The sequence below is a fragment of the Phyllostomus hastatus genome, unplaced genomic scaffold (assembly GCF_019186645.2).
Source record: "Phyllostomus hastatus isolate PE091 unplaced genomic scaffold, TTU_PhHast_1.1 phas_scaffold_114, whole genome shotgun sequence".
In the NCBI taxonomy this organism is placed as follows: Eukaryota; Metazoa; Chordata; class Mammalia; order Chiroptera; family Phyllostomidae; genus Phyllostomus; species Phyllostomus hastatus.
Window position 1 is genome coordinate 1,627,558 of NW_025334006.1, and position 26,651 is coordinate 1,654,208.

The 26,651-nt window shown below is 42.1% G+C and overlaps 1 protein-coding gene across 1 annotated transcript in view; it reads left to right on the top strand.

Annotated features, from left to right (window-relative positions):
* Nucleotides 1-26,651, top strand: part of PARP12 (poly(ADP-ribose) polymerase family member 12) — a 33,932-nt gene that overhangs the window by 3,676 nt on the left and 3,605 nt on the right. Inside the window, exons 2-9 of the mRNA XM_045855764.1 lie at nucleotides 2,068-2,215; nucleotides 4,951-5,227; nucleotides 7,201-7,302; nucleotides 12,945-13,068; nucleotides 14,078-14,273; nucleotides 18,409-18,550; nucleotides 21,327-21,423; nucleotides 24,707-24,782. Of these exons, the coding sequence (XP_045711720.1) occupies nucleotides 2,068-2,215; nucleotides 4,951-5,227; nucleotides 7,201-7,302; nucleotides 12,945-13,068; nucleotides 14,078-14,273; nucleotides 18,409-18,550; nucleotides 21,327-21,423; nucleotides 24,707-24,782 (1,162 nt within the window). The remainder of the gene's footprint in view (nucleotides 1-2,067; nucleotides 2,216-4,950; nucleotides 5,228-7,200; nucleotides 7,303-12,944; nucleotides 13,069-14,077; nucleotides 14,274-18,408; nucleotides 18,551-21,326; nucleotides 21,424-24,706; nucleotides 24,783-26,651) is intronic.

The window sequence follows — 26,651 nt, forward strand, 5'->3', positions numbered from 1 at the left end:
AGCTGTCAGTCTGTTCTATGTATCTATGCTTCCATTCCTATTTTGTTAGATTATTTTGTTCATTAGACTCCACATCTTTATTCTTTACCTTTCTCTTTTCTTCTCACAAGAGTTTCTTGCACACACCTTCTCAAACTGTTTGAGTTGCGTAGGGAGTGTGTATGTGATTGGTTTTATTTTCTATGCTTTTCCTGCAACTCTAATGGTCTTCCTGAACTTCAGGTCAGCTTTTTCAGAATAGATCCTCACTGCTGCTTTTGCTCATTGGTGACATCTGGGAAGGGTCTCCAACTTCCATCTCGTACCTAGGGGCAGTGAGCATTGTGATCAAGCCCACAGACAAGGCTACCTTTTCCGAGGCCTGCTCTTACTCCTTGCTAGCTGGGTGACGTTGGGCAAGCTACTTTGTATCTGAGCCTCAGTTCCATCACCTGCAAAATGGCAATAATAATACCACCTACCTCATAGAGTTTTCGAGGACTAAATTCATAAAATGTTCGGGCAATCCTTGGTTCACTGTAAATGCTCAAGAAGTTTTAGTAGCTATCATTGTAATGACTAGATAGATTTGGCTCTGGCAGCATTGATTATTAGCTCCTCTGCCTAGAGTGTTCTTCCCTTCTCTCTTTGTCTGGATCCTCCTCAATGCTAATAATTTGTCTCAGGCCCTCTCTTATTTGCTTCCCCACGTTCGTCAGGCTCAGGTGCCCCTCGTATCCACACTGATGTATTCTGAACACAGCTGATCTTGCACTTCCTGCTCCATTTTAGAGTCATCTTTATGTCATTCACCTCCACTAGATGAGAGAAGATGAGAAATCAGGATGACTCCAAAGTTTTTGACCTGTACTGTAGAAGAGGGAAGTTTTTGCCTTTTACTGACATGGCAGAGGTGTCGGGGAGTTGATCAGAGGTTCAGTTTTCTTTTGAGATGCTTATGATAAGCATGATGTATGAGTTACGGCAGTGCTTGAGTCAGGCATTTTTCTGACTCTTCTGGATTATGTTGCCCTGGGCAGTCAGTTGAAGTCTTTGGATCATTGGGGTGTGGTGCCAGTGCCTGGCTCACAATGAGTGTTTAATAAGGGCTTGTTGATCGAAAACATGGGGGAAGGAGGAGAGAGGGCTGGGCCTCAAGGGTATGTGTGTGTGTGTGTGCGTGTGTAAGTACGTATAAACAAGGCAGTGGTCCCCAACCTTTTTGGCACCAGGAACCTGTTTCTTGGAAGACATTTTTTCTTCGACGCCAGGGGGTGGGGGATGGCTTCAGAATGGTTCAAACACATTACATTTAAGCTCACCTCCTGCTGTGTAGCTGGTTTCCTAGGTTTCTAACAGGCTCAGTAGGTACTGGTCCACTACCCAGAGGTTGGAGACCCCTGCCATAAGGTATCCACACTCATTTATTTATCTAGCCACTGTTTAACTATCCAGTGACTGGTATGCTATGACTCTTCTTCAGGAAGTGGCCCTGTATTCTCATCAGATACTTGCTGAGAGGTGATATTCTGGGTTCTAGAATTCATACATTACCATCTCTTTTCTTTGTAAATAAGCTTTATGTTTAATGGTTGCATAGACATGCTGGTTTTTCCCCAGTGCTTTAAACAATGGAAGCACTGGAGAAAAATGTTCTTGTAAAATTATCTTAAAGACTGATTTTTACCAGCTGTATTAATTTGGTCATGCTACCGTAACAAGTGACCCCAGATTGGAGGACTTACATGACTAGAAGCTTATTTTCTCACAGTTCGGGAGGCTAGAAGTTAATTAAGGGTTGCTTTCTTCTGAGGCCTCTCTTCTTGGCTTATACATGGCCACCTTCTCCTTATATCCTCACGTTGTCTTCCCTTTGTTCGAGTCTGTGTTTTAATCCCTTCTTAAAAAGATACCAGTTAGATTGGATTGGTCCTCCTCCCTGTAACCCCTCTTTTTTAACTTTATAACCATCTAAAGACTCCGTCTCCAAATACAATTGCTTCTAAGGTGTTGGGGGTTAGGACTTTAACATCAGAATTTTGTGGAGAGACAGTTCATTTGTGACACCAGCTGTGTGCTTCTCTACAGGAAGAACTGTAAGAACAGTCACAGCTTGACAACGGACCACAACATGAGTGTGCTGAAAACTCACGGTGTTGACCACCTCAGCTACAGTGAGCTCTGCCAGCTTTTGTTGCAGAATGATCCCTGGCTTTTGCCAGAGGTAAAAGTCCTGGTAAGTGCCAGGACTGGGTGGGTGTATGAGCAAGGAACTAAGAGAGGCCAGAAAGTTGGCCAGATAGGAAATATTATGGCAGAAGAGAAACCAAGGCGCCCCCCCCCCATCATGACCACTGGGATCTTCCTGGAAGGGACCTAGATTGAATTCCCGGCTCTGTGACCTTGGGCTCACCTTGCCCTTGAAGCCTCCTCCTGTATCAGTTGGGTTTGTGCCTCCTTTCTGGGGCTTCTGTGAGGTTCGGGGAGTCTGTTTGGCCAGTGGCTGCAGCAAGACATTATTTATAGAGCTAAGAAGATGAGAGACTCCAGCTAGCCCCTCCCTGTCTAGCAGGACTTAGAACCATGCAGGTTATCACTGGACCCAGTTGGGTCTGTGGAGAAGCTTTCTAGGGCTGCTGACCTGAACGTGACGTTGCACCCAGGGTTTTGAACTTTAGTTGATATGAATTCTCATGTTGCCTTCAAGGTAACCACATGTTTCAATGCTCACTGCAGTGGTTATGTAAGACTTGGGTCCTCCTGGAAGCAGACACCGAGATGGGATTAGAAGTGTGAGAGATTTATTAGAGGGTGAGCAGAAGTAGTTGGGGTGAGCCTTCAGGCAGTGATGTAGGTCTGATATCTGTGGCTGGAGAGGGGGATGGAAGGGAACTGGTCAGGGAGAGATCCTGACTATAACTCATTTCCAAGAAAGCTGCTGCCTGGCCAACAGGAAGTTCCGAGCTAAAGACTTTGCTGTTGGAGGTGGCCTGGGCCTCCCTAAAATGGCATGCTCTGTTGTTGGCTGAGAGCATCCCGCAGGAGTGTGGTCTTTGTGAACAGGTAGTGGCTTCAGAGGGTAGCAGCTGGGCTCGAAGTTAGTTATGCTCTGCAGCACATCGAAGCAGTGTCTTCCTGTGGCCAGCCAGGTTATATGGGATGCTCTGTCACTGTTCCTACAATGAGGCAACAGAAATTAGATTGGCATATTTTAACAAAAATGCTTCCATGTTATTCAATTAAAATCATCCATTTGAAAAAGGTGCTACATAGCATAGTGATTGGCATTTAATAGGCATTAACTTTTTTCCTTTGTCTTTTGAAAATTAGTATTTATTTAATTCAGCTAATGTTTATTGAATATTCTATATGGGTCAGGCACTGGTGATAGGAGATAAAAGACCCCCTTCTGCCCTTCCAGGAGGCATGTTTCCTGGGTCAGACAGACAAGTGAGCAGATAATTGTGAAATGCTGTTTTAGATTCTCTAATAGAAGTCAGCGCCCAGGTCTTCGGGGCACAGTTTGGGTTCTGGGGAAAGTGTCCTGGAGTAGATGATGCCTGCACTGAGTGCTGAAGGATGATTGAAGGATGAAGTCTGGGAAGAGGGAGACAGAAGGAGGAGGAAACTTGGCATGGTCAGGAGACAGCATGTAAATCAGCACAACCTGGCTTTAGGGTTGGAGAGGGGAGAAAAAGAAATGGATGGGCAGAGGCTCATCCGTGCAACATTCTGTGTCACAGGGAAGAAGTGGGCAGGGGTGGGGGGAGGTTTGTACTTGCAGAGTGGGCATTCATGTTTTGGAGACATCCTCTTGTCAGTGGTGTGAAAAATGAATTGGAAGGTGACCGGTCTGGAGTGTGTAGCCTTTGTGTGCTTGGGTGTACAGGTTGGTTCAGAACACAGTGCCAGCAAATGGGAGCTGAGACCATAAACTTGGACCTAGTGTGGCATTTGTGCCAGCACTTCTGCTATCAGGCCAGTCCGCTTATCAGATGACCAGTTGGAGTTGGGGGCCCCTACCATGAATTGAGTACCCACTGTGTTCCAGGCATTGTATTAGCCACTTCATATATTTGCCATTTAATCCTCACAGTAGCCTATCAATGTAGGTAGGATTATTCCCATTCTATGGATTGAAAAACTGAGACTCAGAGTTTGTGAGTGACTTGCCCAAGGAAGCTTGTAAGTGGCAGAATCAAGGTTAGGGTGTAGCCTTCTCTGCCCTTTTCCCGTTGGGGCTTCCATCCATAGGTTAGGGTTCCTGCTGAATCTTGCTTGGTGTAATAGCTGTGAATTGTGTGGATGGGCCCTTAGTGGTCTCTGGCCCAGTTTGCATCTCCAGGAATTCAGAATGTACAGAAGGAGCAGCTGATTCAAGTTCAAGTTCCAGTTTTGCCAGCAACGCAGTTCAGTAGCCATTGTATGTGCCAGATGTGGTAGATTGCTCTGCAACCTAGGATAAGCCAGTTAACATTGGCTGAGTCTGTTTGTTCCCTTGAGAAATAAAGGCTCTGTGTGGCCTTCTCTAAGATACTTTAAACCCTCAGAGCCTCTTTGACCCTGAATTGTAGAATAAAGAGTTAGGAGAAACTGGGGCCTGAGTAGGGGAGAGCTGGTGGATCTGGGGGGAGGGATGTAGGTAGAGTGTAAAGGTTGTTGGGAGCTGTTATCAATTTACATTAAAATGTCTCCTGTGAAGGAGAAGCTTTGATCAGCTTGAAGTTCTTTGGATTTTCCTAGTGTTGGGGCTTGTTCTGTGCAGTCTGTTATCCACTCAGTTTCCATTTTAGCCAAGGGCATATGTTAACAGTCATCCCTCCAGAGGGAGGGATATTCTCATAGCTGTGAGGCTTATGTGGATGACAGAATCATGGCAGTGGCTAGGTCTTCCAACCAGTAGCCTGGTCAGTAGGGAGATGGTATCATGTGAGGTCTTCCTAAGCTGCTGTCTTTTTCCTCTGTCAACAGATCTGCCTTCACTACAACAAAGGAGATGGACTCCACGGCTCTTGTGCCTTTCAGACGAAATGTAGCAAACTCCATGTCTGCCAGTATTTTTTACAGGGTGAATGCAAATTTGGCACAGGCTGTAAGAGATCTCATAATCTGTCTAATTTTGAGACTCTGGAAAAACTACAGAAGTTAGGCATGAGCTCAGACCTGATACAAAGGCTGCCTTCCATTTACAGAAATGCTCATGACATCAAGAATAGGAGCTCTGTCCCAGGCCCACAGAGGACTTCTGGTAAGGACCTGGGCTGGGGCTCCTGGATTCCAGCTGGCCCTTAAATGGAATGTGTGACTTTGCATAAGTCTGTGCTTTGTTTAGTAAAACGCTATTAATGATCCCTTTCTAGCTAGTGGGGGTTGTGAAGATGAGTTGAAATGGCCGTAAACAAGCAAGACAATCTAGAAAAATGCCAATTGGTATTGACAGGGAGTAATTCCTGCTGGGTCTGATCTGCACTGAGATGGGAGATTGCATCTCTGTGTAGTCATCCCTTTACTCCCTGGAGAGCTTGCCTTTCAGTGTAGGACCCCAAAGTTAAGAATGCCCTGCTTCACAACTCTAGGGATATCCTTTGCATTGCATTCTATTTTTATTTTTAAATGAGTGAATAAAGCATAGTTTAATGTTGACCCTCTTCTTGAAAAAATAAGTGGATTTTTTTTTTAGTCACTGTAAAATTGCTTTGTTCACTGCTCATTTCTGGCACCTGGGCAGTGCCCGACTCACAGTAGGCACTTAGGCATTTGTTGAAAGAGTGAGCATGCTAGGATAATAATTATTTTGTTAAAAAGAATGTCAGGCTTAGTGACAGGTACATGAGGGAATTCTGAGCAGAGACGGCTTCTGTAAGTATTTTTTGAGTCCCTGTTGTGTGAGAAATGACATGACAGAGGCTATGATACATTGGTATCCCTTGCATTTCACAACATTGACTGGTCATTCTGGGTTCCCCATTGTTTCATTCAACAAATTTCGGTGCTTGCTGTGTGCTAGTCACTGTCCTGGGCCCTGGTTAGGTCTTGGTGACTATGAGACACAGCTCCCCTGAGGGATGCACAGTCAGACCCACTTGTTAGCTATAGTTATGTTCAATTTTTAATAGACTCCCTCTGTAAAATATTAGGTGTCAGCACTCCCTGCAGAGAAACTAATCACACTAATCTTACTTGATTTTTATATTTAACAATTATCCTTGATATGTTTTTTTTTTCCTCTACATTTTCTTTGATTAATTTTGGCTAGTTTCTTTCAATACCAGGAAGCCTAGAAGTAGTCAGGTTTTGTTTTAAATAGATCTCAAAGAATTCAATTCTATTATGGCCTTATTAGCGAGGGTTGGGGACAGAGGAAGGTAACCTCCAGGACCCCACAGGTACAGGATTTGAGGCCCAACCTGTGGATGTCTGACGGGCCCATGAAAAGAAAAGGGAAGACAAATAACAGAATGACAGGTGATGCTAAGCAGAGAGAGTTTGCTATATGCTTGCTTAAATTGTGGTAACTGGGGAGTATTAAATGTAACTATTAGGTAAAGGCTCACTGTAGTGCTACTAGTAAAGGTAAACTTTGAAATCACTTACATGCCCTTTTTATATTAAAATTATTATAATTAACCTAAAGTTAATTGACATTTTATTTAGAGAAGTAAGCTTTCCATTTATTGCTTTTTCCTTGGTATTTGTACCTGATTCTAATAGTTCATTAAGAAGTATTTGTTATTAAAATTAAATGCAGTTTATAAAATACAGCCTTCTACTTGCCATCTGATGTCATCACTGCCTTAGATCATCATCACCGATGAAATCTTAAGCCTGTCTCAATGTTTGTGATAGTAGTTTTCCCCAGGTTCCACCTCTGGAGGTTTTGATTGAGTCAGTCTGGGACAGAGCTGGGCATGTCTGTCTTTAAACAGGCCTCCTAGTGAATTGAGTGCACAGCCAGAGCTGAGAAGAGTTCCCATGGCATCTTATATTTGGCCTTGGGCTCCCTGGCTCCTAAAAAGCAGAGGGCCCACCTTTATGTGTTAGTGCTTTCATCCCAAGCATTAAAGGATTTTGTGGGTTGCTTCCCCACCTTTCTTGTGCAGAGAGATGAATGAATCCTCTTTACAGGAGGAGGAATTTCTCTTCTTTGTGCCTTGAACTACTCCAACCCTATAAGTGAAGCTTCCATGGAAGCTGATACATCTTTGTGGTGTTTCTTTATAGAGAGAAGAGACAGTTCAGGTTCTGTGTCCTCAGCCATTACTAACCAGGAAGAGAATGATCAGATCTGCTTGTTTCATATCTGGAAAAGTTGCAGCTTTCAAGGTAAGTCACAGGAAATTCCTTGATCCACATGTGGGTACAATAACTGCTTTTCACTCCTGGAGCTCTGCTCTGAAGCCACCCATAAAGTTCTCTTGTCATGTAGAGGAGGTAGGCTTTCTTAATCATGCATGAGCTGGTGTGGCATTTGGCCAAACCAGTTCTGAAACAATTTTGATGGGGAGTTGGGGATGGAAGGAATTATTTGAGTTTGTAAAAATCAAACTGTAGATGAATTTTGGGGGCTTTAACTGTTTGGCTTATGCTGCAAGTGAACCCTTTGTCAGCTTAGCATGAGGTTACAGGTGTTTATGAGACACAGATTCCCAGCTTAGTGGGAACAAAGATAAGTGTCCTTTAAAAGGGGTGGTGGTAGACTTAGAGATGCCTTAGAAACTGGGAAGGCTCTTCCTGAGCAGGAGATACCCGTATTCACACTTAGGGGACAAGTAATTGTTTAAGTTGGGGTTTTCTCTTTCCAGTCCTTGTTTTATCAGAAGTAGCAATTCTTGTCTCTGTGTGTGTTTATATTTTTACTAAATCTTTGTTTTCTTCTTACTTCTGTCCTGGGCTTTGACTGTAGAATGATTCCTTCTCAAATTCTGTGATGCCTCTTAAAAAACAACCACCACAACTTCTTGTTTCTTTTTTGGTTTTTATAAACTACCCAAGCAATTCATGAATACTTTGGCTTTGTAAAAGAGTCTAATAAAACAGAGTAAAGTCTGAAGTCCTCCTTCAGTCTTCCCTAAAGGTAAACACATGCTGTGTGGTTATGATACTTGTTTGCATATTTTTCAACAGAGGAGAACATGTGACACGTATTATTTAACTGGCCTCCTTTACTTAACATTGTGTCTTGGAGGTTTCTTCCATGTTAATTAATATGTGTGATTCCACCTTGTTTTTAACAACATTTGTGTGGTATTCGATTAGTGAGATGTTCCATTGAATGTCTGAGTACACATGTGCATTTCCACAGATAGATTCCTGGAACTGGAATGCCAAGTCGAGGAATATGTGTGCGCGCGCTCTCTCTCTCTCAATCTCTCTCTCTCTCTGTGTCTGTGTGTCTGTGTATGTATGTATATGTATATATATGTATGTTTTAAAAGTCAACACTGAGGTCTAATTTATACAATAAAATGCACCCATTTTATGTGTACACTCTTAAGTTTTGGTAAATATGTATAGCCGTGTAGCCACCACTGTCATCTAAGTATGGAACCATTCCTTTATGCCCTTTTACAGTTAATCTTCACCCCCCAGTTTACTGACTCCAGGAAATTCCTGATCTACTTTTTGTTGCTCTAGGTTAGATTTGCCTTTTCTAGAATTTCATATGAACAGAACCATACAGCATATGTTCTCCTGTACCATCTTCTGTCACTCAGCATTTTTTTTTGAGGTTTGGTCAGGCTGGAATATTCATCGTTCATTCCTTTTTATTGTTGAGTAGTATTTCATTGCATTGCAATTTGTTTATCCTTTCAGATATTGATGAACATTTGGGTGGTTTCCCAGTTTTTGGCTTTTGATAAATAAAACTTTTATAAATTTTCACGTACAGGTTTTTGTGTGGATCTGTGTTTCTGTTTTCTTTGGTAAAGGCCTGGGAGTGGAATTATTGGATTCTGTGATAAATGTGTGTGTAACTTTATAAAACATTGCCAAATTGTCTTCCAAAGTAGATATACTATTTTACCTCTCCACCAGCAATGTATGAGCATTCCAGTTGTTCTGCATCTTTGTTAACACTTGGTATTGTCAGCCATTTAAATTTTAGCCATTCTAATAAATGAGTAGTAAATAGCTCATAATTTTCATTTCCCTGATGATTAATGATATTTAACATTTATTTTCACGTGCTTATTGGCCATTTGTGTCTTCTGTTAAGAATCTCTAAATCTTTAGCCTGTTTTTAGATAATAGTTTTACTGAGATATTGAGATATCTCAGTAAATATGTGAGATATAATTCACATATTATACAGTTCACCTATTTAATAGTTTTTAGTATAGTCAAAAATTGTGCAGCCATTATCTTAGTCAATATTAGAATATTTCATTACCTCTGTGGAAACCCTGTAACCATTAGCAGTCACTCCCTTTCTTCCCTCCCCTCCAGCTCCTGGCAACTATAGATTTATATTATAGTTGTATGAATTTGCCTGGATGTTTCATGTAAATGGAATCATACAGTATATGGTGTTTTGTGACTTTCTGATTTATATGATTTTTTCAATTTTGGGGGGTTTGATCTTATTATTGACTTGCAAGAGTTGAGTATTTATGCAAGTTATTGTCAGATACAGGTATTGAGACTGTATTCTCCCAGTCCTTCCATGTTCATTTTCTTTATGGTATCTTTCAAAAATATAAACGTCAATATTTATAATCATTTTAATATTTTTTAATGGTTTGTGTTTTTTGTACCTTAAAATCTTTGACTATTTGAAGCCCACAAAAAGTGTTTCTCCTTTTTTTTTTTTTTTTTTAGAAGTGATATAGATTTAGCTTTTATATTTAGGTCTGTTACTCTTGATCTGTTTTCTCTAATAATTATTGATTTTTCTGTTAGCTACCTATTTGTAATTTTTCCTTCTGTCATGTGTGACTTTTTAAAAAAAAATTCTCACCTGAGGATATATTTATTGATTTTGGCGAGAGGAAAGGGGAGGGGAGAGAATCATCAGTGTGAGAAAGAAGCAGATTACTTGCCTCCCCGTCATGCCTCGACCAGGTATCAAACCTGCGACCTGGCTATGTGCTCTGACCAGGGATCAGACCCATGACCTTTCGGTGTATGGGAAGACTCTCCAACCATCTGAGCCACCGGGTCAGGGCGATGGGTGACTCTTGGTTTTCTGCTCATGTTGGTACTCAGAATCTCTGTGCTTGTAGTGGGTGCTGATTCTGATGCCAGGCTTACTGGGAAAGAGGCAGCACATCTTGCTTGGTGAGTGGGCTGCTAGGGTGTATCCTAGCACTGGGGGCTTTGATGGCTCTCTCACAGGCTTGTCTCTCTGCAGCTCTTTTATCTATACTCACATGTTCCATGGGACAAATAACAGGGTTGCTGAGCACAAGCAAGGCACTGAGGGGAGTGCCTGCTCTAGTGGATCCCAATTACTCTCACTGCGATTGCCTGGATGTCTTTCTTGCTCCTTATTACATTGAATTTTGAGTTTGTGAAACCTCCAAGCCCTTCCCACTTCTGCATTAGCTCTCTTCTGCATACTTTGCATGTACTTTTCTCTCTCCTTTTCCTCTATCAGTTTGATTCTGTAAAGTCCACTCTTTTTATGGAATGGTTTATTGTTTTCTAGTGCTTTTGGATTTATTTTCTTTGTGGCCTGTCATTTCAAGGGCTGTAGGGAGAAAGGGAATGTAGATATGGTTACTTTGCTAAATTGATTTCATTTCTGTGGCTCACCTTCTAGAAAGCCTAGACTCTGGAATGCCACAATGAGGTGGGGAATATTAGCAGAAGGGAAGGAAACTGAGAAAGGGAACAGGAGGACCAGGGCAGATGTGGCAGAGAAGGGACTTCATGCCTCCATCGTTGAGCAGGGACTCAGCTCTTGCCAGCCACTGTGGTTGTGGTGACCTGCGCACACCCGCCTTTGCTGGTGCCTTCTGGCTTGTGAGCAGCCATGGCTCTCTGCTCAGCTCAGGTTAAGAACCGAAAGGCTTGAACCTGCTGTTTGACTACAGTGCCTTCCCTTGGTCCCCATGTCCTTCTCAGTGAAGCATCAGCCTGGGAGGCAGTGGGTGGTGCGCCTTCCCTGGAGATGCCTTCTTAAGGGGAGAGCCTTTCTTCAGGACATCTAGGATTCACCTGTGCTGGGGTATATAGAGGTGGTGACTGAGCACTTATCGAGGATCATTTCCCTTACTGCTTCTCAGAAGAAAACTGGAAATTTTATTTGGTTGTAACCTCTGGACCACAGTTATGACTTCATCTATCTATGCTGAGCCCTTCATTATCACTCTTATACACACCCTTAGGAGTTCAAGAGGCTCTAACTCTGGACAAGGCAGGATGTCCTGAGTCCCCAGTGTGGCTGCATCCAGCCTCGCTGAACTTGGAGGAGATTCCTTTGGTTGGGGTCTCTCTTCTTGGTCTCTGTCCTCTCAGCTGTGTGCTCTCTCCTGCCTGGTTGGCCCGGCTCCAGGCCTGGCCTTTCCCACCTTCCTCCATGGTCCTTCCACCACCACCACAGAATCTCTGGGAAAGAGTAGTATTGAGACTTACTTGAAAGAGTGCTTCAAATTTTAGAGAATTTAAGTTACTTTAAACTAATTTAAATTCAAGTGTCAAATTAGCCAAGCTTCATTGTTATTTTGAGAAATTAATTAAAAATGTTCAAAGGACAGTCATTAAGAAATGTCTCCCTCACATCTCTCTCCCTTAGTACCTAGATCTTCTCCAGAAAGTCATTATTACCACTTCCTTTAATAATACTTTCACGAAGATTTTAAATATGCACAAGTGTATATACATAGCTTGTTTCCTTCATACACAGGTGCACCACGCATGCTGTTAGGTGCATCAGTTAACTAGAAGTTTAATTTCTTGGAGTACATAATACATACTTTGGTTCAAAATTCCAAAGATGCAAAAAACAGCGGAAATCTTTCCTTATAATTCTATTCTGACCATCTAGTTATCCCTTGCAAGGAATAAATATGTGCATGGATTTGTATTTAGTCAAAATATCACTTTTTTTTCCACCACAGAAGAGGCATTCTGTACCTTGTTTGGTGTCTTGCTACCTAATAGCATGTAACTTGGAGGCAGGTCCATAGCAGAGTGCACAGGGCTTCTGTTGCTTTTCTTTCCTCTCCCTCTTTACTCTTACAGCTTTCCTCTGTATGGATGTACCAGAACATCCTAGAGCATGTTGAAAGGTAGAGAGAGGGTGTGGGTGGCATTCTTGTTGAGGGTTCTGTATGAGCCAAGAGAAGTCATATTGAAGTATTAGGAGCAAGCAGGGCCTTAGAGAACACAGGGAAGGTGTGGGGGGAGCAGTCAGCTGAAACCTGTAGACCTGGCCCATTCGGTATGTATACACCTGCAGACACAGAGCAGTGTAGCTTATAAAGACCTTCAGGGGTGTGAGGGCATGTTGATGAGAGGTTGAGTTAGGTTAGCAGCCAGAAAGATCAATGTGTGCTGGAACCATACTGCTGACTCACTTGCGGTCAAATATATCTAGAGTCGGGATGAAAGAGATAAAGCTGGCTCTGTTTTCTGGTGTGATTGCTACCTGTCTACCTGCCCGATGAGTAGCAGTAATGCATAGTCAGACTGCCACCTGCAGGGATAGAACCTTTGACCTTCTCACGATCAACTTCTTTACTATCATGAGATAAAATACACATATAATGTAACCTGCTAACATACAGCATTTGAAAAATCAGTGTAATGTCCTATTAAAAAGGGAGGCATAAAAGCAAGATGTATATAATAAAATACATAATATTTTAATATCTAAGTACTTAGATATGACTGTACTAAGAAAGACTCCCCTACAAATTTCCATAACATTCCCAGGTCAGCATGCAGCACCACACTCATTGAGAACCATGGGACTAGGTCATGCTGTCTAATGCCAAAATGTCTTTGTATTTTTATTTCAGATAAGTGCTCTAAAGTTCATTTCCATTTGCCTTATCGATGGCAATTCTTGGATGGAAGCAGGTGGAAGGATTTGGACAAAATGGAGCTTATTGAAGAGGCATATAGCAATCCTAATAAAGAGAGGTAGGAAGTACATCACTTGTTTTTGCTTTGTGCCTGGGCTTTTCTCTGTAGTGTGGGAAGTTTAGACAGCACAGGTTAGTGTTGGTGTCCTTCACACACTCACACACTTAGTAAGTAAGCAGCCTGGTGGGGAGGTGGAAAGCTCTGGGCTGGGAATTGGAAATTAGTCTTCATACTAGAGTTCTGGTGCCTCTGTTCCCCCACTTTCCGCTCCTTTCAGGGAGAAGTTGTGAGGGAAAGACGTGATGGTAAGAAGTGAGTTCTGAGTTATTTGCTGTTGGGACTGATCATGTATATATCTCTTCATTGATTAGTTCAGAAAAGGGAGAGGCAATCATTTGTGAAATTTTAGTCTTTGCCTGTGAAATTGCCTCTAGTGACAAATGTGTTTGAAAGTATTTTTACTTCATTCTCATTCTTGAAAGATAGTTTTATTAGGTTATTTTCTTTCAGCTCTTTAAAGATTATTCCATTGTTTTCTGTCTTTCATTGCTGCGATTTCGAAGTTAGCTGTAGGTCTAAATGCAGGTATAATAGTTTCCTAGGACTGCCTTAACAGTTTACCACCAACTTGGTGAGGTAAAGCAATAGAAATTTATTCTCTCACAGTTCTGGAGACTAGAAGTTAGAAATCCCAGTGTCAACAGGGCCACACTTGCACAGTAAACACTCAGCATACATCAAGTATTTTTACTTTGGTGTATGGATTTCCTTTTCTTGCCAACCCAGCAGTGTATTAAATTTTTTTTAATCAGCATTTTCTGTGTAGTGAAAGGAATGTTATGATAATGAGTTTTCCATATTACCTTGATTTTATTATTTTTGCATGGCAAAATGGATTTTAAAAAGCAGTCCTTGTCTCCCTCCTTGGAAACATTTTTTTAATGTACGTGTAGTGTTATTGTTCACATCTACCAGCTGTGCATCTGGAAGACCATGGGTGGGAGGTGAGAGGCCTGTGTTCATTTGGCTGGTGGAATTTTAAGTGTATCTTTCATGCTTTTTGCAGGGTCCTGTGTGCTGTTTTGGGCAATACCTTTCACACCGAGTATCTGAATTTTAAGTCTATGAAGTTCGGCACTGCTCAGGCCCGCCGTCTCTCCACAGCCTCCTCCGTCACCAAACCTCCACACTATATCCTCACCACCGAGTGGATTTGGTACTGGATTGATGACTTTGGTTTTTGGCAGCAATATGGAAAACAAGTAAGTGTGATGGAAAGAGAGCAAGTGTTCCCTCCTCAGGATCTATATGGAGGAGCCCTTCCAAACATTGGCACAAGGATTGTTCGGGGGAATCAGTGAAAGAGCCAAAGATTTCCAGATACCCTGAATCACCTGCTTTGGAGAGAATTGTGGCAAAACTAGCTAATTTGGAGTTCATTTTTCTGAGGTTTCATTTTTGAACAATTCAATATCTGTTGGCTCGTGAGATCAGAATGACTAAAAGTTGTAGTGAGAGCTCACATTTCTTCATTGGTTTTGTTAAGTAGGGGTGGGAAGATACTTCTCTTACTGTGGAGCAGGTTACTCTGGAGCGACTGCCTGTGTGTGCAGGAGTGCTTGTACAATAAATTTTAAGTTTTCAGAATAAAGTTTAAGGCTTTTCAAAACTGGCTTTCCACCTTACCTATAGCAGCAACTTTGCAGAAGGTGGGTGAGAATAAGAAAATGGGTTTGTTTGAGGTATTGATTTGGAATCTGGATCAAAAACTGCTGCTGTCAGTTATTTGAAGATGTTCCTGAATGGATCAGATTAATGGGAGTCCTCTGGTCACCTGTAGAGGTACAAAGTATAGGGAGGTCACCATTTCTATAGGAATAGTTTCTGCAAAATGGAAATTGGAGTATGTGGTCCAGTGGACATTTGCACTTGTTTCTTATTCTCAGATTCACTTAGATGATCTGAAACATTGTAATGTGAACTTCATGAAGTCAGGGAGCTTTGTCTCTCTTTTGTCACTGATGTGCCCCCATGTCAAGCATGATGCCTGCACCTCACAGATCCTTGGGAATAGGTGTTGGCTGGTTGAAGGACAGAGATCTTGTTGGCCTTAGGCCAGCTGGTCAGTTGGAGGTGGTCATTCTCAGTGGTGGCCTCATGACTTGAGCCTCATTCTTTGCCTCCATTTCTTCAAGTACCAGCCTGTTTTCCTTGGCCGCTACATCCACTCTTGTCCCCACTTGCCTCCCCTTTTCAAGCATCCTAGGATTTCACTCACCTCTCCTCCATGTGGATTTGGTCAGGTAGTCTCTCTAGCATTACTCTCGATTTGGCCAGTAGTGGGAGGAGAGAGGCCATGTCTGGCATTGAGGAGGGGTGGTGGGTGATGGGTTGGTCACTCTCCAGGAATCGAGTTTATCTGGTGACAGCGTGGAAAGACGTGTTGCGGATGAGAAACACTTAGCAAATGTGATCATCTTTCTTGTTTCATTTGGAGATTTGTCTCCCTCTGAGGGAGACAAGCTCTCTGGGAGTCCAGTGGGATGACGTGTGACCCTGGGGGTAACCATGAGCAAGTGCATTTCTCTAGGTGGCTTCCCAAACCTGGTGTCACTTTGAGGAATAGGGGCCTTTCTCCTCCAAACAGCCCACACTGAAGATGTTCTCCTTTTCTATGCCACTGCTCCTTAATGCAGTATAGTCAGAGTGTATGACCTTGTTAGAACAGTGAGACTCTGGGAATGACTGTGGGTATGATTGACCACCATGTGCTGGTGGGTCCAGATGCACACATGAAGACTTGGTAATATTTAGCCTTGTGGTCTGTTTGTACTGTGAGTGGGACCATCTCATAAGATGACCTGTCCGTTCAAGCCCTTCCTTTCCCATGCACTTCTGTTGCCACCCCATATTTATATTTCTTTCTTAGTTTTCTGTTAATTGCCAGTTCAAGATAGTTTTCTTGTGATTTTCCAAAAAGCTAGGCTCTTTCTGCCTGAGCTCAGGATGTGTACCCCAAATTTCAGGTCTAAATTGCCTCCACCATATTAATTTCCTGTAGCTGCCATGACAAAGTGCCACAAACTGGGTGGCTTAGAACAACAGTGATTTATTATATTTCTGGAAGCTGGAAATTGAAATTAATGTGTCTACAGGGCCATGTTTCCTCAGTATCCTGTAGGGAATCCTTTGTTGCCTTTTCCTAGCTTCTGGTGGTCTGCTGGCAAACTTTGGTGTTTCTTAGCTGGTAGATGCACCACTCCAGCCTGCCTTTGTCATCATATGGTGTTCTCCCTGTGGATCTTCATGTGGCTTTCCTCTTATAAGAACAGCAGTCATGCCGGATTAGGTGCACATCTTAACTAATTATTGGGTTGGCCAAAAAGTTCATGTTTTTTTTTCCATAAAATAAAAGACACATTTTTCATTTTTACCAGTAACTATTGATTTGGATATTTTGAGTAGATTGGCTGTCTCCCACATGGCGTAACATTGATTGTTCTCAGTTAATGTCTTGATTTGATCACTGTCAACTTTAACTGATCTGCCTGACTGTGGAGCATCATTCATTAAGAAATCTCCAACATGAAACTTCACAAACCACTTTTGACACGTTTGATCCGTCACAGCACCTTCTCCATTTACTACACAAATCTTTTTTTTTTTTTGCTTTTCAGTTACGTTTTTACCTTTCTTGAAATAATAAAGCATAATATATTGAAAACGTTGCGTATTTTCTTTCATCTTCAGTATTAAAATGGCTACACAAAAATTCACCAGTTTTGATACTTGTTAAAAACATTGTGCATCCACAATGACCCTATTTCCAAATAAGGTAAAAAACCCAGTGGATCTACAATGATCCTATTTCCAAATAAGGTAGCATTTTTGAGGTACTAGGGATTAGGGGACACAGCTAAACCCATAGCCTAATCTTATGTGTAAAAGAAATACTGTTGTGGGCCCACTGAAGTTTCCTGAGTGAAACTTGACGTTCCTGAGGTGTTTGGCTCCAGGGTGCATTACCCCATCCTAAATCCTCTTTGGATTATTCTCAACCAGCTTCTCATTTCAGTCTACCTTTTCCATTTTCCTTTTCCTATGATCTCCTCTGCTTTGACCCAGGAGCTCCACAATTATTCTCACCCTTTTGTACCTGAACAACCCATCCATCTGCTTGGAAAGAAAGACCCCATTTATCCTTCCATTTGCCAGAATCTGACTTCTATTCTCATTACTGTTCTTCTGGTCACTATTGACGAGTGCCTTCAGAAGGTGGGACCCAACCAGGCACAGCCCTCACTGAACCATAGACACTGACAAGGGACAGAGGGCTTAGTTTGCCAAATCCCATGGCACTTTGCCCAGAGTGCTGCCCACTTCCTTCTCACTCTCCTGGTGTTCTTGCTTCTCCTGCGTGTCCTTCTTGGGCTGCTTTTCTACTCCCCTTGGTGAATGTTGGGATTTCCCGGGTCCAGCCCACACCCCCATTGTGTGTTCGCACTGGTGATTACATCGGCTTCTGATAGTGGTGCCCACATTGAGTGAGCTCTATATCTCTGTCTTCAGGCTAGGTCCCTTTTCAAAGATCAGACCTGTGTATCCAGACACCACCTGATACTTTTGCAGTACCTTTGCTTTTTTTTTCTGGGTGCTGTGCTGTGTGCCTTGCATGCCTTATTTTAATTATTTTCCAACCTTTTGCTGATGGTATGATACCATTATGTAATGATGTGAGTATGATTTAAGTGCTGTTACTACTCTTATTGTAGAGTTGAGATCATCGAGGTTCAGAGAGGTTAAAATAACTTGCTAAGGTTATAGAGAAAACAGGTTTGGGGCCAGAATTCAAACTCAGTCCATTTCAAAATCTTCGATGTCTTGTAGGTAATTGGAATGAAAGTAAGAGATGAAAATGGTTAATTGAAAAAAATAGAAGAGCTCTCCAAGGGATCAGAAAAAGAAAACAAGGAGGACTGCCCTCTGATTAAAGGATAGTAGGAATAAGACTAGATGGAGAAGAGGCAGCATTGCTCAGGCTGTCCAGTGTAGCAGCATTTGAGAATTCATTGTTGGTGTTTTACCTTCATTTGAGTACTGTATCATCCATTATGAGTAATCAAACGGCCTCTCTTCTAGTGCCCCCATGGTGGTTATCTTGGGAAGCAGCACCCATATTTACAATCCACTATTTTCTCAGGCAGCTTTTAGAAAGTAGTTGTCTTGGCTTCTATTTTGTGCCTCCATTTCCTGCCATATCCCTGCTCTTTTCATGCCTCCCCCATGATGCCAATACCGCCATGGGCATGTCTGCTGCATGGCAAGGACAGCACCAGTGTATGTCTTCATCATTGTAGATTCTTCTCTTCATGACGTATCTGGTTTTTCACCTTGCAGGGCACGGAGCACCCCACGACTACAGTTAGCAGCAGCGATGTGGAGAAGGCCTACCTGGCATACTGTGCATCAGGGTCTGACACCCAGGCAGCCATTCTCAAGTTCGAGGCTGGAAAACACAAATACGAATTAGACTTCAGAGGTACTTACTGACGCTCTGCCCTTGCCCAGTAGGGCCTGGCCATCAGTTGGCTGTGCTTTTCCCCCATTAACCCTGGAAGAGCTTTGTATGCACAAGGGCCTGGAAAGAAAAGGAAGGGTGGTCTCTGCCACTGAAATGCTTCCGGTCTGGAAGGGAAAACAGACCTATAAACAGATAATGCCTGTCCAGCAGAATCAAAGAGAAGATGGCTGAGGGGGTGAGTGTGGGGTAGGGGTAGGAGAAGAGGACCCCGAGGAAGGGACAGGAGCCCAAAGAGTGGAGGTACAAGCAGGTTCTGCCTTTGCATATTGATGGTTGTCCTGTTGGCCGTGGCCAAATCCCTCTGTGTGTGAGGATTAACCTAAGTCCCCAAAAAGTGTCATAGTGATTCTGCTGTGCAGTTTTGCCTTATACTTCCCAGTGTGGCAATGTTAATACCTTTTCAAAAGGTGCCTTTGACATAGATGGGCTGTCAGGTTAAATGCTTGGTAGGTGCATACCTTAATAAAAAGGTGCCGGGAAGCATAGTTTTGTATGCTCACAGTGACCTAAATCTGGGCCTTAAATGACTTGTCCCTTTTGCCTTTACAGAAGCAGGCCAGACACTCTTCGGCCAGGTCTTCTAGTGACCGATTTTGTGGGGACTTTTTTTTTTAAGTTTTAGTTTTTTGGTAACTTCTCTTAAGATATTTCTAGGTGTATTTATCAGTCTAGCCTTATTTGATTCATTTTTGTCTTTAAGTTCATATTTAAACTCTGAATCCTCAGAATGATCAGCATTTTTTAAGGGAGTTAAAGTGGGCTTTCTTCTAAACACAGTTGACTGTTTTCTCTATTTTTGTGGACCTTTATTCTATGTGGAGGGCAGTAAAGTGTCTTTAGTGAATTACCCTAAAACTGCTTTAACTGCTTGCTTTTAGCCAGTTGTTTTTGCTTGTGGTTTTGTAGCACTGGTGGTTTTGCTTAAGGTAGAGTGGCTGCCGTCTCAGTGGGCCCTTATAGGGATCCTAAAATATCTACTGTTCTTCAGTGGGAACTGTTTACCAGCCTTGAGCATCTGTGGGCAAACACCAACCAGTCCAGTCTGATAAACACAAGGTCCCCAAAAGGGACAGCGAGAGAGATGCAGCATAATAAAAGTGGGGACTGCCCTGAATATCAGGTCTATATAACAATCACTCATCTGATTGCTAGTTTGAAATATTTGTTGAAATATCTGGGGAATATCAAAACAAATCAAAATTGTCAGATGGAACTTTGATCATTCTCAACCTAGGCTGTACCTCCAAGGGGCAGAACAGAAAGTCAGATGGGGGGTGGAGCATGCATGCAGTTGACTACAGATTACAGGAGAAGCATGTTCGCTACTGACTGCCTCAGGCTCACCTGGGTAGACAGCGTGGTGGTGGTTGTTGTCAGATAACAATAGCCACAGAAGAAGCTTGGAATTGGTTAATTTTCATCCTCACAACCTCACTACAGGGTGTAATGAAAGCAAGTTTTGGACCCATATCTGCCACTCACATTTATTAATTTATTAGGAAACAAATATATTTAAGAAACACAATAGGCCAAATGACTTGTTCTATAGGATCAGGGAAGATTCAGCTGTTTTTTAGGGACTCCTGTTATAGAAGAGTGACTCAAGACAAATAGCAAGATTCTAGAGGCTGAATTCTAACATTTGTTAGCTGGCTCCAGTCAGACAGAATCTGCATAGGCAGGGCTTGCTTAGGGACTTAACCTCATGTGTCCTCTTCAAGGGTATATTAGGGAAAAGGCCTCACCATCTGTCCATGGGAGGATAGCGGACGGGTCCCACATATTTAGCCAGTCCACGTGTTGAGTAACTTTTAATTTCATTAGTAAAAACCCACTTAAGATTCAACACAATGTTAGTCAACAGGTTAATAAAATTTGTGTGTTTATTATCAGAGTATATTGATGAGAGGTTGAACAGTGGGTAACAGAAAGGGTTGTAGTAGCAGGGTCTGGGGTCTGGGCTCTCATTAGAACATGGGGTAACTCCCAGAAGTGCCTGATCTTGACGACTACCTGGGCAGTAGCATAAGGGACATATGCCTCAAATGCAGTAAGGTAAGATAGTTAGAGACAAATTAATATTAAAATGCTTTTTAAGTAAAAATATTGTACTCTAGGTATGTAAAGTCGAACTTGACAGGGTTTTCTTGGAAAGTGGGGACATGTAATCTAATTTGTAGGAGGTATCTGTAGTTTTTCAACTTAAAGGTTGGTGTCCCTTTAACCCTCAGGATGAATGTGAGGATCTTAGGGATGGGTGTGGGTCAAGAAATTTGTTTATTAAAGATGGTACAGGTTTTACAAGGTTGAGAAATACTGCTATAGAGTCAGTTTATTCTAAGAAAGAAAGAAAAGCCATAAGAGTAAAATTATTATATTAATTCTAAATCCCACTGGCTCAAAATGTGATAATTCAGTCTGAGGCTGGGCTGAAGCTTTTTTTATATCCAAACTGGGAAAAATTGCTAAGCAAAATAATAGTTTAACAGGATTGGAAGGAACGATTTAAAAGCACTGATGTGTAATTGATATGTCAATTACTAATCATTCATGTATTCATTAAACCCAGTCTCCTAAGGATTCCTATTTTCTTATGAATATTTGAAATGGGTAAAACTGCCTTATTTTTAACAGACTGATGCTGGGCTTTGTATGTTTGCAATACCTTTCCAACCCATTTAATTTGTTTATAAAACACTGACATCCTCTGTGTGTATTATTTTTTTGTTTTCAGATTTTATTCAGAAAAACCTGGCCTTTGGCACATCGAGGAAGGTTTGTCGAAGACCCAAATACATATCTCCTCAGGATGTGAAGGTGAAGCAAGCCAGGTAATTGGCATTTGGAGAACTAGTCACTTACTGTGTGTATCAGTTGGGGTGTGCTCTGCTGTGTACAGAGAACCTCAGTTGGCTAAAGCATTAAAGAGATTTGTTGGCTGTGAACTGAATGCCCCACCACTCTCTGTGTCTGAGGTTTCTCTGCCTGGCCCTTGATCTTTTTCTATTAAAAGTGTAATGCCACAAAGGATGATCTGGTGTATGTGCTGTTTCGTATTGTGGAGGTGGGGTCATCAGGTTAGAGTCCTACAAGGTCAATGCAAGTTCCTCTTTATGGGGGTTAAGCTGTTATGCACTAGTCCCAGAATGCAAGAGGTGCCAGTTTCCCTTGACTTTGCCAACAGAGTGGTTAAACTCTTAGATTTTTGCCATTCTCATAGGTGGGAAAGGGTATATCAGTACATTTTAATTTGCTCTCTCTTGTAAGTAAGGCTTACTGTTTTTTCTTAATGTGTAAGGGCCATTTGCCTTTCTCTTTCTATGGACTCTGATTTTTCGTCTATTTTTCTATCAACCTTTTGGTATTTTTCTTAAATAGAAGAGCCTTTTTATCTACTAGGAAGATCAACCCTTGTTCTATATAAATTGAAAATATTTTCCCTTGGTTTATTTGACTTTTGGCCTTGTTTATGAATAATTTTACCACACAGAAATATTTATTTTATTTTTTTAGTTAAATGTATCAGTCTCTTCTGTGTATTGCTTCTGGATTTAGAATTTTGGTCAGCTGTGACCATTCCTACTTCTGGAAGTCATTTTTGATTCTTTCCGTCTCCAGAGTCTACCCTAGGCACAGTTTGTAAACATGTCTTTCTTTCTGAGACTGGATCTCTTCTAATCACTAACTTAGTCTGCAGGGCACCATAAGCAGATGCCACACTATCAGAACTAAAAGTGGAGGTTTTGTTTTTTTTTTTAATCAAATTCAGACTAAGATATGAGTGATTCAAAATCTACTTGTGCTGTAACCTGAGAGTCATACAGGTAGATGCAGTGAAGTGTGTGGTTCTTCTAACTGGTGCGATGAGCTAGTTGTCATAACTCCAGTAGGCAAGTCTGCTTGGGTGTCTGTGGCCATCTGGGACTCTTAGGCTTGGTCAGTTTCAGAAACAAGTTCTCTATTCATTGTACAACAGTTAACAGGGTCACAGTTGTTTAATGGGAAGTTCAAAATGGCATTTACACATCAGGTACTAGGTTCAGTTCCTTACTGTCCTTCCATCCTCCATAGAGATGTTTTATTCATGTGATTGGGTCTTATTATTTCCTTTCTTACGTTCTTTTGGATATTTTTTGTTGTTTCATTATTTTATCCTCCACTAGTTTGGAAGTTACACAGTGTTACTATTTTTTTAAGGCCACACTGGAAGTCAGTCAATTTTTCTGCCCTCCTGTTAACTAATATAAGGACTTTCATATAATTTATTCCATTTACCTTCCTCATGTTACTTTTAATTATTTTTGGAAACTATGAAAATAGTTATATTTCTAATAGCGTCAAGAGAATAAAATACTTAGGAATAAATTTTAAAATAACTGAAAAACTTATTCTCTGAAAACTACAGCAACTTAGATTATTTTTAATTTAGTGAGGCATTATTTTATACTATGAACATTTCATTAAATTTACTCACATTGTTACCACTTTCTTTGTCCTATCAAATTTCCTTAGATAAAGGTCTGTTGGAAAACTGTTTCGTTTGTTTAAATATATCTTTATTTTGTTCTCAATATTGAAAGATATTTTCACTGGGTATAGAAATTTTGGTTGTATTTTCTCTTAGAACATTGACAGTGCTACTCTACTGTCTTCTGGCTTTCATTGCTGCTTTGGAGAAATTAGCTGTGTAACTGGTGTTCTCTGCCTGAATTTTTTTTCCCTCTGGTTACTTTTAAGATTTTCTGTTGTCTTGGTGTTACAGATTCCCATTATTACATGTCTGGGTATGTGTTTTTATTTATCCTGTTGGAGATTCTTTGGGATTCTTGAACATGTGAGTTGGCTCATCTCCTTAGTTCTCTATGGATATTGCCTCCACACTGTTCTCTGTCCTCTCTTTGGATTTCATTTAGGTCTTGACCAGATTCAGTCATTCTCACACTGTTCTCCGCATCTCAGCGTCTTCATGTATTTTCTGTCTCCTCACTGTGGGTCATATTCTGCAGAATTTCATTTCCCATATCATTCAGCTCACTCATTCTCAGGTGATCTGATCTGCTAGTAAGCATGTCCATTGAACTCTTACTATCAAGGATTGTATTTTTAATTTTTAGAAGTTCTGTTTGGTTCTTTTTCAGATCCTCCAGGTTTTTTTTTAATATAGTTTCCTGTTCCTTTCATGATTTTAGTCTTTCTTTTATTTCTTTAAACATAGAATAGTTGTTTTATACTATACCTGATAATTTCAGCAACTTAATTCTTTGTGAGTCTGTTTCTGGATGATTATTGCTCATGGGGCCTTGTTTAGTTATTTTAAATTGTGCTCCTTTCCTGGGAATGTTATTTGTGGGAGTTCTTTGAGGCTGAGGACGAAGGTCTCATGCCAGCACAAACAGAAGGTAGATCTAGTGTAGGAAGAACAGAGCATTCTGAAACTGAGTAACAATGATTTAGAATTAGTTTTTCAGTCTTTGTTCCCAAACTCTTTGGGCCACATGTCTTTTAGAACTCAGTTTTTACTTATTTTTATTTTTAGAAAGATCACGTGCTGCTTGTATTACATGACACACAGCAATTAATATTTCTGCAGTAAAAAACTATGCATAGCCACTTTAGGAAAGATCTATAGAGACCACAAATAGCATCTCATCAGTTCAAGTCAAAGTTCTACTGCCAAATGAATTTTCACATCAGTTTGATTTTATATGCCAGTTGATGCTATTTGTAATAATAATACACCTCATTGAGGCTGTTTGTAATAATAATTCAGAGCTCTTTAATACAAGTTTCAGAGCTCTTTGAATTTTAAAATAATGGATGAGGGTCTGTGTGTGCTGCTTTAATCATATTCTGTTTCCGTTTTGGCAGGAGTTAGGGTACAGGTGAGAAATGGATCCCTCAGGCCTGACTGTTTCGGCTTGGGCCACTTAGACAAAGATGAAAGTGCTCTCATAAGGTGGATAGTGTGCTCATGTGCTCCCTCTCCTTCTCCCAGCTTTTACAAATGAGATGCCGAGACTTGAAACTGGTGATATTGGCTCGTGGAGGCCACCTGTGGTAGTCTGCTTATGTCTGAGAACTAAATGTCTTAGTGTTTTTGTTTACATTTTATAGCAATGTCAAGTTTCAAGGCCCAAAGAACATCCCAGACCATTGGGACCCCTCAGCCCTGGCAGACTCTGACTTTAAGGTATGGGACTCCAGTTTCCTTGGGTTGGGGAGGAGCGTGTCCTTTGAGATAGGTGAGTATGAGTGACTAGGTTGTTTTCTCCATCACAGAAGAAGCTGTGAGGCCAGGGCTCGTGAGGGAAGGGAGAAAGGAGTGTGTCGGGATTTTTGTTTTTCAGGTCTTAAGGATTTTAAGGCTGGAGCACACCCAGGAGATGGCTGTGGTCCTGAGAGGAGAGGATATGTTACAGATAGAGGATGATAAGCTGGAAATTTTCTAGAGAGGAAAATTTTGTAGAAAGCTCAACAGCTGGGCTCAGCCAATAAGTATTAGTTTTACTAAACAAGAAAGGAAAAGAAACCACGGGATAGTTTGAGTATGATGAGGAACATCTAGAGTGGAAACTTTGGTCAAAAGGTGCTAGATGATACAAGACAAGAGAAGGAACAGTCAGTTCAGTAGCTCCTTTAGGTCCTTGTCAAAATTTGGGAGCTGCATGGAATTCAGTAGACTACTCAGGCCATGGTCCAGCGCTGCCCCACCCAGTTAGGGCACTCAGGCTGGCCTCTGATGGCTGGCCTCTTGCCAAGCACGTTGCACACCAGCTTTTACAACATGAACGTCACTGCCCTGGGAGGACTTGTCTTATCAGATGAGTGTCTTTCAGTATGTCCTGTCAACCTGTATGTTCTCCCGCCTTTGTCTGCCAAGCTTTCAGACATCAGCAGTTCAGGCAAGATGTGTGAAGGGCTGGGTGAGTTGACAGCAGCACTCAGATGTCAGGACGAGGCGACCATATTGAGGGGATCAGGGAAGGTGTCACTGGGTCCACGTCTAAAGGATAGCTGGTGCTTGTCAGGCAAAGGTGGGAGAACATACAGGTTGATGGCTACTACATGCAGAGCAGCCCAGGTCAGGGCATGGGGTGTCAGGCATGTCTTGGATGTAGGGTGTGCATAGGGGGACAGGAGAGAGGTCAGGGCTATGATGTGGAGTGCCTTGGTCATTGGCCAAGCAACAGCTGTGACAGGTAAGGGAGCCCATGAGGATCTCTGGTTTGGAGGGAGCGGGGCTGGCTTCCGTACTTGAGGAAGAGGAGCTTGGCAGCTTTCATGAGATGGGAACAGAGAAACCAGAGTCAGGATTTGAGTTGCAGGAAACCGATGGACATGCCAAGGCCCACTCATAGCATCTTTGGGGGTGGGGTGGGGCTTGAGGTGATTACTCTAAGGCTGCACTTGGGGTGGGGGAAGGGGATGGTGTAGAGGGACTCCCCAGAAATCCTTAAATGGTCTGTCACTGGCTAAAGCATCATGGCCCTGGGAATAGGGAGGCTGATTACATGGTCCAGGCTGCAAATGCAGGAATTTGTACATTGTCACTCTGTGTGACAGTTGGCTCCCCTTGGTCAGGGGCCCCTCCTGGGCCATCAGAAGTGCTCTTTCCTAGAGCAAGAGACTGAGGGAGAGGTGGGCTCTGGGAGGAGGACTCGTTGGCCATGCTCCTGAGTTGCCATGTGCTCATCTGCCAGCCTGGCCTTTCCATCAACACTTGCAGTGTGCAGCATTCACACAGCACCACTGCTCATGGCAGCATTTGCCCCGTCTGCCAAAACTATGCCTTCCACATTTATTGCCATCAACTCGGTCTTGTAGACTATGTGTGGGGTCAGAAGAGCAGGGTCCTGGGGACATCTACAATGGTGCTGATGTAAGCATCGCATGCCTGGCCTTCGGGCAGGTTTCATAGTGAACACAAACTGCGCTCCTCCTACACCTGGAGAGACTGCCCCTTGGGCCAGAGGGGAGAGTGGTAACCACCATCTGGGCTCACTTCGGCAGTTCTAGCATTTTAGGAGCAACCTTGGGAAGAGATTGATCTATATTCCAA